This window comes from Otolemur garnettii, unplaced genomic scaffold, assembly GCF_000181295.1.
Source record: "Otolemur garnettii isolate 467f Iridium unplaced genomic scaffold, OtoGar3 scaffold00028, whole genome shotgun sequence".
Taxonomy (NCBI): Eukaryota; Metazoa; Chordata; class Mammalia; order Primates; family Galagidae; genus Otolemur; species Otolemur garnettii.
In genome coordinates this window covers 18,643,665-18,658,311 of record NW_003852423.1, presented here as the reverse complement: position 1 = coordinate 18,658,311, position 14,647 = coordinate 18,643,665, and the positions used below count along the sequence as shown (strand labels likewise).

At 42.0% G+C, this 14,647-nt stretch overlaps 1 protein-coding gene across 1 annotated transcript in view; it reads left to right on the top strand.

Annotated features, from left to right (window-relative positions):
* ELMO1 (engulfment and cell motility 1) overlaps window positions 1–14,647 on the top strand; it is a 551,882-nt gene that overhangs the window by 207,728 nt on the left and 329,507 nt on the right. The window contains exons 11-13 of the mRNA XM_003788592.3: window positions 4,099–4,149; window positions 7,576–7,698; window positions 9,406–9,537. Coding sequence (XP_003788640.1) covers window positions 4,099–4,149; window positions 7,576–7,698; window positions 9,406–9,537 — 306 coding nt within the window. The remainder of the gene's footprint in view (window positions 1–4,098; window positions 4,150–7,575; window positions 7,699–9,405; window positions 9,538–14,647) is intronic.

Genomic DNA, 14,647 nt, shown 5'->3' with positions numbered 1-14,647 from the left:
ATACCAATATAACATTCTGTTGAGCTCTATAAATGAAACTATTTTTGAAAATTATGCAATATGAGACTGGTAGGAAACTGTTTTGGCTGTGAATTGCTACCCACAAAGGGTAATCTAATTACCTTGAACCATTTAAGAAAATAATCCAATTTAGAAAAAGAAAGTATGTGTAATCCAGTAGAAATTTACAAATTCTTATATAATTAATTCAATCTTTGTTGTTGTTGTTTGAGACAGAGTCCCATTTTTTTAACCTTCGTAGAGTGCTATGGTGTCATAGCTCACAGCAACCTCAAACTCTTTGAGCTCAAGTGATCTTCTTGCTTCAGCCTCCCAAGTAGCTGGGACTACAGGTGCCCCCCACATGCCTGGCTATTTTTTTTAGAAATGGAATCTTGCTCTTGCTTAGGTTGGTCTCGATTTCCTGAGCTCAAGCAAGCCACCTGCCTCAGCCTCCCAGAGTGCTGGGATCACAGGTGTGAGCCAGTGTGCCTGGCCCAATTAATTCAATCGTTGATATACAAATAACTCCGAGGTGTTTACCTGCCCATGGAAAATTAACCATAACTCTATAAACTGTTGAATTTAAGGCTGTTAATTTGTTGACATAAAGGGGGCATTTTTAGTTTTTAAATTTTTAACAAAAATTTTCAGTGATTACAAGAGAGTTAGCTCTGAAACAGTTTCAGGTTCATAATGAAGAAAAATTTGTTTGGTATTATTTTCTGAAAGTCAGTGGAGGCTTATACAGCAGATTAAGGTAATTGTTGCCATCCTTCGGGTTGATACAGATTGCATCAACAGCTGAGCACATACACCTTAGTCTGGATTTTATATTATAAGTAACTTAAAGTTTTAGCTGGTCTAAATTAGACAGTGACATTTTTATTGGCATATGTTATAAAAACCAAAAAGTTCTGGACTTTTAGCAAATAGTATAATTTCCTAAAGTCTGACATTATTGGTAGTATTATTGAGTCTGCCGTGTGTTGTATAGTCTGTTATTTCACTTTTTTCTTGTATTAAGAGAATGCTGTATCAGTTCTCTTTTATGAAGGAAGGAGACTCACAGGCAGTACAGAACTTGACCAGGTCGCTGAGCTGGTCAGAATCAGGTAGAATCCTCCCTGTCCCCACTGGCCTGAGGCTTTCGTCCCAGCCAACGCTGGTCCAGGTGGTGTCACCCACAGAATCCTCTTGCATTTTCCAAGTAAACAACTTTCTTAAGCCTGAAGGACACCGCTGAACCTGTTCTCTCACTTGGATTAGATTAAAATACAACCTAAGCATTTATTATTGGATTTGTGGGGACACTTTTTTTGTTTGTTTGTTTAAAGCCTTAGGACACTGGATAAGTTCCACTTCAGTCACATACTTCTATTTATTTCAGCATCTCTCTGTGATGTGGGGGTCAAATATATTCATAATGACTCCATTTTCTATATTTTTCAAAATATGTATAACTAATTTGAAATGCTTTTGAACAATGGCTTATTTCTGCTTTGACTACAGAAAAATACCACCCACACAGCTGGGCCTGTGGGATGTTTTCCTCTGTGTCCGTGGTGTAGGCCTTACTGAGAGAGCCCTGCACCAGGGCCTGGGGTGGAACTCCCTTCTCTGGGGACGCTTACTGCTCCCTTGTAGGTGGAGGCCATGCTTCTCATCCCTCTGGGATCTAGGGGATTCTGTCCCTGCACAGAGGGAGAGAAGGGGTGCATTCGTTCGTGGGGAAGGGGTGGCTGCTAGATGGGCAGATGCACCCTTTTCCTTACAACTACTTCCTTTAATCAATTTACTGTTTCAATGGGAAGTGTGTTGGTGAGATCCCTTCTGAGTTTCTCTACAAATACTGATGGTTTTGATAAATATTATTAAAAAGCTTATTAGTTAAAAGATGTAGTAGGAAATCAGAAAATACAGATTCTAAAGGAAGAAGTTTGAAAGATTCCTGTAATTGAATTCCCAAAGAACCATCGCAGTTACTTACAATTCTTGTGACTTGAATGGTGCTATGTCCCCTTTTGTTCTATGCAAATATTCTCCTACCTATATTATTATTTCACTAAATGTGAGTCTACTACGTGCACTGTTATTTTTAAACCTGCTTTTAAAACTAAACAATATTTTTGGACATCTTTTCATGTCAGTGTATCTATATCTATGTTTATATCTATCTATACGTCTCTATCATTTTAATGCTACAAATTATTCCCCTGGGAGTCTTGCATTTACTCAGACAGTTCTCTAATATTAGACAAAAAAAAAAACAAACCCATAATGTACGCAAAGATATTTCCATTTTCTTTCTGACTGAGCACCTGTTCCTTAGAAGGGTAGTATTAAATATTCATTTGTTCTTTTATCAAACATTTATTGTCTGCTCTGTGCCAGACATTGTGCTTTGGGCTTGGAATACAAAGAAGACTAAGACAGTGTCTGTGCCCGTGAGCAGCCTTGTGCAAAAGATAATACTGTAAACAGATAATTAAAATAATTGCTCTAGTGGAAGTTGGAAATATATTGTCCCTTCTAACTTAGTTTAAAATTTTGTGAATTGATAGGCTAAAATGGTCAAGGAGGAATTCTTTTTTCTTTTTCTTATTTTCGTGTCTATTGGGCAGTCATTTCATTTTATAAAAGAAAAGAAACAAAGAGAACTGCAGGATCCCTTGGGCCTTTTGTCATCTGATTCAAGGAAAACAACAACAACAACAAAAATGACCAAAGGGCCTTGCTATTTAGGTCAGAAAGAAAGCACAGCTTTCTATCTCCCCTTGGTTCCTTCCAGGTTACCGATTAACTTGTTTCTGAATGTATCTTTACCCACACTTTCTTATTTTTTGAGATCAAGGAGGAGGACCCGGTATTGCATTTCGATTTTAGTGCCATCCAGCCATTCTGAATCATGCATGTTCCAGCAGTTAGGCACTTTTCAGTGCAGTGGGGCGGCAGGGTGTGGAAATACAGCTGCCGGCCTCTAACAGAGGCCTGGACATGTCCATCTCTTCTTCTCTCCTGCTCGCTCTCCTTTCTGTGGTGGCAGTGATGCTGTCAGGTGGATTAGATGCAATGTTGACATCCTTGGTTGTCCTCTGACTGTAGGTCACTCTCGTCCCCTTGTCAGCACTCAGTGGGCCCTGCTGTCCCGAGCCACACCTGTCTGGCCCCTGCTTACGTGCCCCTCTTAGCGCCTCCCCTGTGTTCTTGGCTCTCTCTGCTGTCAGCTAGTTTATTCTAACCTGGGTAGAATTCAGCGTTGTGCTTTTTAACTGTAGCTTGGTTTCTTCTCTACTCAGGAAGAGTAGAAACATGAAGAACACCCCCCCCCCCGAAAAAAAAGCAATATTCAAGTGTCTTCCTGAATGTGAGCAGAGCAGTATTTTTGCTTTTGATTACATGCACTAAGACTGTGCTTGACTATTTAATTTCCAGTAAAATTGACTACTTGTCAATATTTAGAAAGGGAGCCTATGAGTCATTCCATGTAGTAAACTTAGTGCTGATCCTCTGTGCCAGTCGGGAGAGGCCAAAGCACAACTTGCAGAAATGAGGCCCAGCAGAGCTAAGCTGGGTGTGGACTATAGAGATTTGGATCAGCCTGGAGAGATGCTCTTTGTTAAAACTCCTCTCTGATGACTTGCATGGCCCACTTTCAAGTCCTAGAGTACCGGCTGCTCACTCTCTGCTTTTATAGAGATTAAGATGAAATGGTTTTCATAAAACTTAGATCTTTAAAGCGATGGTTGTCTAATATTACAGCTCCTTGCTGCAGACAGCTGTTGCCTAATTAAAGCTTTCTGCACACGTATCTTCTAATAATAATAACGTCTTTCTAATGGAGAACCGTTGCTTTTGTCTGGAGTGCTTGATTTTTATTCAGTTCCAGAAGGAGGAAATAACTTTAAAAAAAAGAAAGGAAAAGAAGAAGTTTGCAGGTGCCCGAGTTCTTTCCTCTGCCTGTTTGAGTTCACTGTTGCTTCAGAAATACTGCAGATACACAGTCAGGAAACTCAACACAGGAGACAGTCACTTCAGCCTCCTTGAGATGTATCTTTCTAACCTAAGCCTTTGTGTGGGTGTGTTTTTGTTCGACAGGAGATGGCGAATATTTTGGCTCAGAAGCAACTGCGTTCCATCATTTTAACGGTGAGTAGCCATGTGCTGGTGGGAAGGAATGGCCGGGTAGGTTTGCCTCTCTCTGCGTTGGCTTCAGTCTGTGGTTCACTCTGCGACTTGCTTCTGCGGCGAAGCACAAGGGACTATAAAGAAGTAAACAGTGTGCTTTGGGAGTTGAAAGAAGGAGGCTTTCCCAGAGAGAAGTATCTTATGACTGCAGGGTGGGGTCCCTGAAACTTTTGAGACAGAAAGGGAAGGGGCATCTGTTCTCTTCTTTCTCTCCCACTTGGGGCAGGTGAAAGAAACCAGTGCTTAAAAAGTCCACCTCCAGGAGCTTTTACTGTCTTAGTGAGAACACTGGCCGGAAACCCCAGGGATCCGGAGAAGGCCTGAGATGTTTGACCATGATTTTCTTGGGTTCCCCTGCAGGAGGGAGGGAGGAAGGATACAGGTAGGAACCACTCATTCACCGCAGTGCAAAAATGACCGTAAACTTCTGTAGAAAGGAGGCTTTAAATGTTTAGAAAGTTTAGATATAAGCCAAAGAGCAAGATTTCCTGAGGCAGCCTGACCGGCTACTTGAAAGAAGCGAGTTTGATTGTCTCCCTGCCTAAGAAAGAAAGGAGAGGGGAGGGAAGGAAGGAAACATTTCTGTTTGTGGTGATTCCAAAGAGAAGTTCAGAAGCTTAACATGTAAACATACACTGTTTTATTTATTTATTTATTTATTTATTTATTTAGACAGAGTCTCACTATATTGCCCTCGATAGAGTGCTGTGGCATCACAGCTTACAGAAAGCTCAAACCAAACTCTTGGGCTTACGTGATTCTCTTGCCTCAGCCTCCCAACTAAAACTCTTGGGCTTAAGTGATTCTCTTGCCTCAGCCTCTCAGCCAGCTGGGACTATAGGTGCCCTTCACAACACCCGGCTATTTGTTGTTGTTCTTGCTACAGTTGTCATTGTTGTTTAGCAGGCCTGGGCTGGGTTTGAACCCACCTGCCTCGATGTATGTGGCTGGCACCCTACCCACTGAGCCACGGGTGCCACCAACACACACTGTTTTAAAATGTAGGTTTTATGATTACTTAGGTATGGGGAGGCCAACAGATCAGAAGATTGGTGCCACTGAAATAAAAGTTTGTTACTTATAGTTCCCAAAAGGAAAAAACGAGATGAGTGTGGTCAGGGGCCAAAGTGCACCAGATGAAATTGGGTAAGAGCGTCTGTTGTGGTTTTCGGAAGAGGAAGGGGTGAGGCCCAGGAGGCTGGCTAAGCAGCCTAGGATTGGCTGGTATGAACAATTTCAGGGGGCTGCTCTGGTTGTCTAGTACCTGGCCTAGGCTGGTTAAGGCAGGAGAATAGTGAGGATTGGGTGTGGGGGCTCAGGACTGGTTTGGTTTACATAGGAAAGGAGTCACTTATTATGTGTAGCAATTGGCTAGGCCTGGGACAGTCATTCTTTCCAGAGGCAACAGCGTCCTAAGGTTAAAACGCCAGAAGCATGTGGTTAATATAGACAATCACAGACACACTCACATACACGCACATGCACACACACTCCAATGTAAGAAAACTGTCAAAAACTGAAAACATTCTGAGAGCAAAGGAAATCAGTGTTCTAGAACCCAAGGCCAATGGTAATGACTGCAATTTGTGATAATGTCTGATTTTAAACTTCCTGGCTGTGGAGGATGATGAGAAACATATGAGTATAATTTTTATTGTTTGACAACACGAGGTTCCTCAGATCTTTGGGATGACAAACTTTTCTCCCTTTGGAACTGAAATCTGAAAACTCTGAAATGGGCCCTGGGAGAGCCTTCTGATAGATTCTGGGTCCATTATGGTTCTGTGGGAGGTGCCAAAGGATTCACAGTATGGGCATTCTTCTTACTGGCTCCCAGTAACTGTAAAGCTGCAATATTACAGTGTAGTTCAGCATCTTGAAACGTGCTGCTGTCGTGTGGCAGTTCAGGCTAGAATGTCCAGAGACGTGGCACTGATGACGTCAGCACATAATCTGAAAGAGCAGTTTCTTCAGTGGGACTTCTTTCAGGAGACGTTGGCAGCTGAAAGTTGGACATTGGGATTCTCTGGCAAGAACTTGGGGTGCTTTCAGCTTGCTAATGAGAGAGACAGCCACGCCTTGGGAGAGTCAGAATGTACTGCTGACCTTCTATTCTGAAGACTGAGGACTGCGGGTTGATCACCCCCATCCCATTGTCCAACTTCTCTCCCTCTTACAGTTGTGGTCCAGAGACTTTGTATCCTTTCGCCTTCCCTGTCCTCTTCCTCCTGTCCCTCATTATTCTCCTGCCCCGGCTTTCATTGGTTGTTTCAGCGCAGTGCTGATTGCCAGGGTGTGGGGTCCAGAGGCATGCCAACTTGGGAGACACCCTAGGGACCTACACTTTCTCTAGTCCTGGCTGTAAGATAATTGTGTTTCCATACTGGACAGCTTGGGCATTCACTGAACAGTCCCTTAGAAGGAAGTCAGTTTGTGGCAGTTTACCCAGGAGCTACAGTGGAGCACCGAGAGAAATGGTCTCTCAGACAGCAAGACGTGGCTCAGTCTAGACCATTGGAAATAACTGATTTGAAGGGTTGTTTCACTACACTGCCTGGTTGTCTGGCATTCTAATGTACAGCCAGCATCTCTGCAGAGGAGGCTGTGTGTGAGGCCCGAGGGTTGAATTGGTGGCAGCTGTCCCATTTCTGTCTAAAACCCAGCTCTGGGTGAGAGGCAAAGGCCCATGTAGCCAGTGTTCCTGCAGCTCCTTTTATATTCTGTTTTCAGTTCTGTTTCTATGGGAGAGTCATTTTCTTTTCCACTTAATTGTTAACAGGTGAGCAGAGGAAAGCACAAGCATTTGCTCGCTGCAGCGTGATGGAGGGTGTCCTTGTACAGCTCTTACGGTGTATTGACTGCAGATTTGATGGGGATTTGTCTGTGTGTGTGTCTGTGTGTACTGTTTCTACAACTTTTCCCTATTTGGAAGTGGGCTCACTTGTCAGAGACAGTCCTAGAGTACAATGATGGCGAGATTGCTTCCCACACGAATGCACCATAGCTTCTTCCACTGCATGGGAGGAATGCGTCTGTTGTAGACATTAGCAGTTGTCCTGCCGATGCCCTTGTCGTAGACGTACCTTCTCTTGATTTACATGGCTGCAGCCACTTTCCCATTTCATTCCCTCCTGCATGGAGGAGGTCTTTTCCTGGGATCTGGCCTAAAGGTCAGGAAGCTTACTAGGCCCTGGAATGTAAAGGAAAGCTCTGGGACCACCTGTGCCCTCACCTTTCTTCAGAATGGTGGGCCCACTGGTCTCCTTCCCTCGTGCCTCCAAATGAAGCCTGTGAGGTTCTTTGTCGGGGGTAAATGTAGTTCGCTTTTCTCTCTCTCTCTCCTCTTTCTTTCCTTCTTAAAATTTTGTTTGTGAACCATTATCCTAGCATGTCATCCGAGCCCAGCGGGCCATCAACAATGAGATGGCGCACCAGCTGTATGTCCTGCAAGTGCTCACCTTTAACCTCCTGGAGGACAGGATGATGACCAAGATGGACCCCCAGGACCAGGTGAGTGCTACTGGGTGGCAGTCAGACCACATGAGGGGGAGAAAGTATCCTTAAAAGTCTTTTCTTGACTTAGCCTGAAGCTAGAAGTTTTTAGATATTGATTTATTATGATCTCAGAACTTGGGACATGACTTGAAAATTTAGGTGAATCTAGGATCATAAAATAGAATAAACTGATTCTTCCCCGAGAGGCCCCAAACACATGCATGTTCTCCCTTTATTGAATAAGAAGAAATCTTGACATCACTTGGCGTGGTCCCAGTACCTTCAGTGGTGATAGCTGCAGGGTCAAGTTCTCAATTAGGGCTACTTGTAGCATTGACTCCATGGGTTGAGGAAGTCATTTCCAATTTCTGGAAATCATTGCCAAGCGTGGGGTCCTAGGCTGACCCTCCTTTCTGGGCTGGTGTTTTTGTCTTTTCGATCTCCGCTGTAACTCCCTGCTAGGTCTCTGGTTGTTGTGCATGAAAGGTTATGTCTCTTTTTGAAAGGCTTTTGGAGAACTTTACTGGAGAGGGAGAGGAAACAGCTGGGAGCCCTGCCGTAGCACATTTTCAACTTAAACAGCGCTGCAGCTTTGGAAAGGAAAACACTCATTATTGGCACGTGAGGGCCTGATCTGTTGCAGATGTGAACCGCGGATGTGCCGTGTGTAGCTGCCGCAGGATGTCCCCCATGGCGCGAGGCCGTGTGATTAAGGAGATGATGAAGAGGCTTTGAGAGGACCAGCGAGTGTGTCCCATGTTTTTGGCAAGGCCAGTGTAGTCATCCCGGAGACATGAGACAGTCACCTTAACCACTTGTAGGGAAGGAGACGAGTCTTCATACGGAAGGAACCCTCCTTGTTTGGAAGCCCTTCCTTTTACTTACTAATTTTTTTATTGTGGTAAAAGATACACAACATTTATTATTATCACCATTTTTAAGCGGTAACATTAAGTACATTCACGTTGTTGCGAAACCGTCCCCATAATCCATCTCCAGAGCTCTCTTCATCTTGCAAAACCGAAATTCTAACACTAACCCCCCACTTCCCTCTCCCCCTGGCCCTGGAAACCACCATTCTGCTTTCTGTCTGTGAATTTGACCGCCCTGGCTGCTGCACAGAAGTGGGATCAGACAGTATTTATCTTTTTGTATCTGGCTTATTTCACTCAGAATAGTATCTTCGAGGTTCACCCAGTTGTAGCATCTATCAAGATTTCCTCCCTTTTTAAGGCTGAGTAGTACCCCACTGTCTGTGTGTATACAGTTTGTTTTTTCACCCTCCTCTGGATGGATCCTTGTGTCCTTTCCACCTTTGGCCCTTCCTTTTATTTTTATCCAGCGTTTGTTTCCAGAAGATTATTTCTTCATGGACTTTGCATGGCTCTCCCTTGGTTCCTAGGAGTCCCCTACTCCCAGTCCTCTAGCCTGGCCCTCACCAGTGAGGACCCTCCCATCACATGTGGGCCTCTCCGTTAGGACTACACGGGGTTGAGAGGACCATGGTGGAACACAGCCAGGGCTGACCAGCAGGGAGAGTGGCAGAAGGAAGAGCAGTCTGCAAAGCCCTAACTTAGAACATTGGTTCTCTTTTATCTGTTTTTCTTTTGCCTGAATGCAGTGATTCATTTAGACCCTGGGGAAGGAGGGAGTGTATGTAACATCACACAATTAAAGCAGCCTTTTCTTGTCCCCTTTTTTTTTTCTCCCTAACTCCTGCAGGCTCAGAGGGACATCATATTTGAACTTCGAAGAATTGCTTTCGATGCAGAGTCTGAACCTAATAACAGCAGTGGCAGCATAGAGAAACGCAAGTCCATGTACACTCGGGATTATAAGAAGCTTGGCTTCATTGTAAGTAAGCCGTCCCCAGTAAGCTCTCCCCTTCCAAGCTCCCCAGTCTGACCTCAGCCACATGAATGATGTCTCCTCTGAGCGTGTGGTCCTCTTGTGCTTTACAGAATAGTTTCCACATTTCCAGATGTTTGCTAGTTTAAACAGGATCACATGAAAATCTCTTACGGCCGCAGTGAAATGGAATAACTTGCCCAAGTGTGACTAATACTGAGTTTGTTTATTCAGTTCTGATTAAGTGTAACCAAGAGTAGTTAGCCCGGAATGCGCGTAGACTTCACTAAATCTACTTCACAAGATGCTTAAGGTTCTGTTTGAATGAAACGGATGGCAACTGTTGGCTCTTATTGTTGGGTCGGTGATTGGATTGTTTCCATCACTTTCATATCAGAGTCAAGTGAAACGTCTTCTGAAGTTTAATCACAATGAGATTTAAGAAATTTCTGTTTTCCTAGAAGTTTTATCTTGCCATGAATGCTAATAGGTTGTCTCCGAGAGATTGTTAAGCTTTTTGTTTTAGTTTGTGAATCAGAGCACAGCTTCTCCTGAATACAGTCTTTTGTTTTTGTTTCTAGTTGTATTCTAAGCTTGCCTTTATCACCATCAAGTTTCTGATTGACCTTCAGCTAAATTAAATTCTGCAGGTGTAAGATGGACTTTCCATTTTACCCTCCGTTATAAACAACATGAATGAAATTTTGGCTTGGTTGATTAGAGAGCACTGGGCACGATTTTATAATTCGAAATATTTCTTGTGTGTGAAATATTTCTACACACACACAGACACAGTAATACACATACATACACATATACTATGTACATATCTATCTATGTACTAAACAGATACTAATATAGATACATAGTTTGACAAAAGATGATATCGTGCTTTATGTGCTATTTGGGAAGCCTTATCTTCCTTGGGAATTTTCTTTGAAAATATTTTCCTATCAGTTAACATGTATTGTGTTTTATTGCTAAGAAGTTTTTCATTATTTACATACAGTTTATGTAACTAAGCCCTTTTACTGAACAATTCAATGTTTTCAAATTACCAATAAGTCTGTAATTAACATCTTTGCAGCCCAATATGTATGCATATCCATGATCACATTATTAGGACAAATTTGTGGAACTGTAATTTTTACATATTTTCAAAGCTTTCAATATTGCCAGACTGCTTTTTCCACGAACATTGAATAATTTCCACTTTAACTAGCGGTGGATTAGGCTGACCATTTTTTAACCTTCTCTAATCACGGTTTTTAAACTAAAGAATAACTCTGATAAGTTATTATTATTATTTTTTTGAGACAAAGTCTCATTTTGTTGCCCTTGGTAGAGTGCCCTGGCATCATAGCTCATAGCAACCTCCAGTTCTTGGGCTTAAGTGATCCTCTTGTCTTAGCCTCCTGAGTAGCTGGGAACATAGGTACTTGCCACAAGGTCCAGCTATCTTTTAGAGACAGAGTCTCCTCTGGCTCAACTGAGGTCAGGCAATCCACCCACCTCGGCCTCCCAGAGTGGTAGGATTACAGGCGTGAGCCACTGCTCCCGGCCCAACTGACAAGTTACTTTTTATAATGTTAGTCTTAATATGACATTTTCAATAAGAATACATGTTGAAAATTGTGTTCAGGCTCAGCACCCGTAGCACAGTGGTTATGGTGCCAGCCACATACACCGAGGCTGGCAGATTCAAACCTGGCCTGGGCCAGCTAAACAACAATGACAACTGCAACAAAAAACTAGCCAGGCATTGTGGTCAGTGCCTGTAGTCCCAGCTACTTGGGAGGCTGAGGCAAGAGAATCACTTAAGCCCAAGGGTTTGAGGTTGCTGTGAGCTGTGATGCCACTGCACTCTACCAGGGGCGACATAGAGAAACTCTGTCTCAAAAAAAAAAAAAAATTGCATTCAGCTTGACATTTGCATTACAGAGGTAATCTAACATCACTTTTATACCATCATATCTGATATTTTGACCTTGACATTTTATTTGATCTTTTAGTGAACTCAATGTTTTTAAAAATTTAGCAAAAAGTGTCATGACTGGTGAGACAAATGAGTTTCCGGCTCTTAGGTGTCCAGACTCTTGGCACACCTGGACACCCTGTTGTCAGAGCCCCTTTCTTTGCCCGAGATGCAGTCCGGGGAAGGTAAATGGGACTCATTTTGTACCTTTTTTAATATTCAGGCTGTTTTCCTTGAAATCACCAAGGTATTCAGTGAGCCAACATCTGAGTAACTTTTGTAATGCAGCTCTATCTCTCTATCTGTCTTAACAGTATTGTTGAATCTCTGCACAATTTGGTCTTGGGTGTATCTCAAATCTTAATTTTCTGTGTTTGGCGAATATTCTGTTTCCTGAGTACTTTAGAACGATGCAGGTTTCTTTTTTCCTTTAAATGAAAGTTAATTTGATGTGATTTTTAAGACCTTGCCCGACGATTTGAAAAGTTATTTTAGAAAACGCAGACATAGAACAGAATAATCCAGAATGTTGGTTTCCCTTATTTTTCTGTCCTTCTTTCTCGTTTGCAATTTTAGTCCATCCCCTGCCACTTCTCCCAGGCCATAGTCTTGCATCAGAGTTGAGAAGTTGGAAAGGCTGTTTAGTAATGATTTCTAATGCTGGGAATGATCCAGCAATGTAGACAAGCAGATATTTTCACTTTTGAATAATCAGCCAGCCAGAAATAGACAAGCCTGGGCCAACAGAATCGCGTGCTCTTTGCGCCACCTAGGGACCATCTTGCAGAAACACTGACAGCCTGGCTGCTGGCGGAGCCAGCGTTGGGCTTCAAAACCTTAGATGCTGTCAGCAGTCGGGTGCAGAATTCTCTCTGTACTTTCCAAGGAGGAGCAGTCCTGCCTGTTAAACTCCTTACTGAACGTTAAAGACAATTTGAGGTGCGGATAGTCTTTTGGATCTCCTTGAAGAAAAGTTCAATTCGTAAGATGAAAATCTCTATTTCTCATTTCGTCTCTCCCAAGTAGACAAAGTCCAGAAAGCATTAAATGACGTGTTTTTATGAGTCCATTATGCCTAGAATTTAATTTCGGCTTTTCTATTTCCAAGGCCGGGGCAGGCATGTCAGTCGTTTTTAACTTGTTTGGCCATCACCTGTTAAATTGGGCAGCAACTTTTCTATTTTGAGGCTATTAGAGGGCCCTGTGAGGGCACCTACTGGCCAGCACTAGCATAGCACTGGAACTGAGGCGCACTCAGCCTGGGGCACCTCCCTTCCTCCCATTTGAAAGGCACACATAATGGAAATTATAGGCAGCTTTTAAAGTTTTCCAAAGAAGAAGGGCTGTTGCTTCAACAAGGCAAGAAGAACAGTTTATTAACAGATAATAAACCCTAACCCTTTGAGATAACAGATGGGCCTGACCTTCCTTCTCAGCATAGCATCCTCATGGAGCAGATTTTTTCTGATAAAATAATCCTAAAATCTCAAAGCGTTAAATGGCTTATATGGTTAGTTTTAACACACACAAAAAACCTACCTGATTTTAAAACAAAACTGTTTAATCTTCTAAGATCTCTTAGTTACTCACTCTCTAGCTTCAAAATGGACCAGTCTGGGGTCATACTCTTCTTACTGCAATTTCCAGGAATGGCGCACATTCCCCTCATGGTGATGGGAGGCGGATTCGCAATGTTAGAATGATTTTATTTGGAGGACAAGGAACAAAGCTATAAACTTTACATTGTTGATTGTAATGACCAAAAAACTGTGCAAAATAGATTTCATACTCGGTGAAGCATTGTTCAGAATTTGGCTCTGTCTTGGCTCCAAGTTACACCTTCTCTATTTGTGAATTTTACCTTTTGTGGTCTATTGGAGGAGCATTGAAAGGAGATGTCTACAGTTCATATTTCTAATCTTTTCTCAGCCAAGGCAGATGTTAAAATTGAACAAGCCTTTCTTTTTTCTCTTAGTTGCCTTCTTTTCCTTTCCTTTAGATTGACTTGGGAGAAAAATCAGCTCATTTTTTAAAAAGACATGGTTTCTGAACACCTTACAAGGGTACATGTGAAACTTACTAAATGTAGACTATATATGTCTTAACGCAATAACCAAGAAAATGCCATGAGGTCTATGTTAACCAGTTTGATGAAAATGTTTCAAATTGTATATAAAACCAGCACATTGTACCCCATGACTCCATTAATGTACACAGACAGCTATGATTTAATTAAAAAAAAAGTTTTATAAACATTTCCCTTAACATAAGATTGTCCTAAGAGAAAATTACTAACTAAAATGTGAAGGTGTCAAGGTAATGGGTAATGGGGAAAATATTATTTCAGAATTATTAATAATCCACGTTTAAAATTTTAAAAGGAACTTCTACTTTCTTGTGTGACAGAAGATAATTATGCATAGTTACACAATTATAATTATACATAATTACATACGCAGGGCTTAGTGTCATTTTAATATAGTTTTCTCCAAATACAGATGGGAGGGGATGAAGTGAACTGCACATTTATTATTTCTTCTTCCATTTCTTCCCCATCCCCATACCATAGAAGGAAGCATCTTAGTCCAGATGCTGCTAGGATTCAACAGTTATTGGGAGAGTATCACATTGTGGGTGGATAAGCTTGGGTCCTGGATTCAAGTTGTACACACTGATTCATGACTGCCTGGAAAATGCTGTTGTGCCAAAATACCATGTCCTTGAATTTTCACTAAAATGATTCCAGATCAGGGAGAACCCAGTGTAGAGTGGACTTGTTAGTGCTGTTAGATACGACACTTATCATAAGCATCTGTCACTGGAGAATGTGATTCAGACCAGTATTAGTAAGACTATAGAACACATTTGTGGGAATCAAAGACATTAAATTTGACATTTACCTACTTTTTTTCTGGTGCTCACCCCACCTTTACAGCAAGGCATCTCTGGAAAACACAGGATTTTGTAAATTTAGTCACTTTTCCTCATATGAATTATTTAACAATTGGCGTAGTATTTTAGACCAAGCACTTTGCTTTCATATAAGTTATAATCTATTAGCAAAAGGCCATAAAAGCAAAAGGACAGTCATTTTTTAAAAACATGCATTGGATGGAATTCTGTAAGTTTTAGCATAGAGTG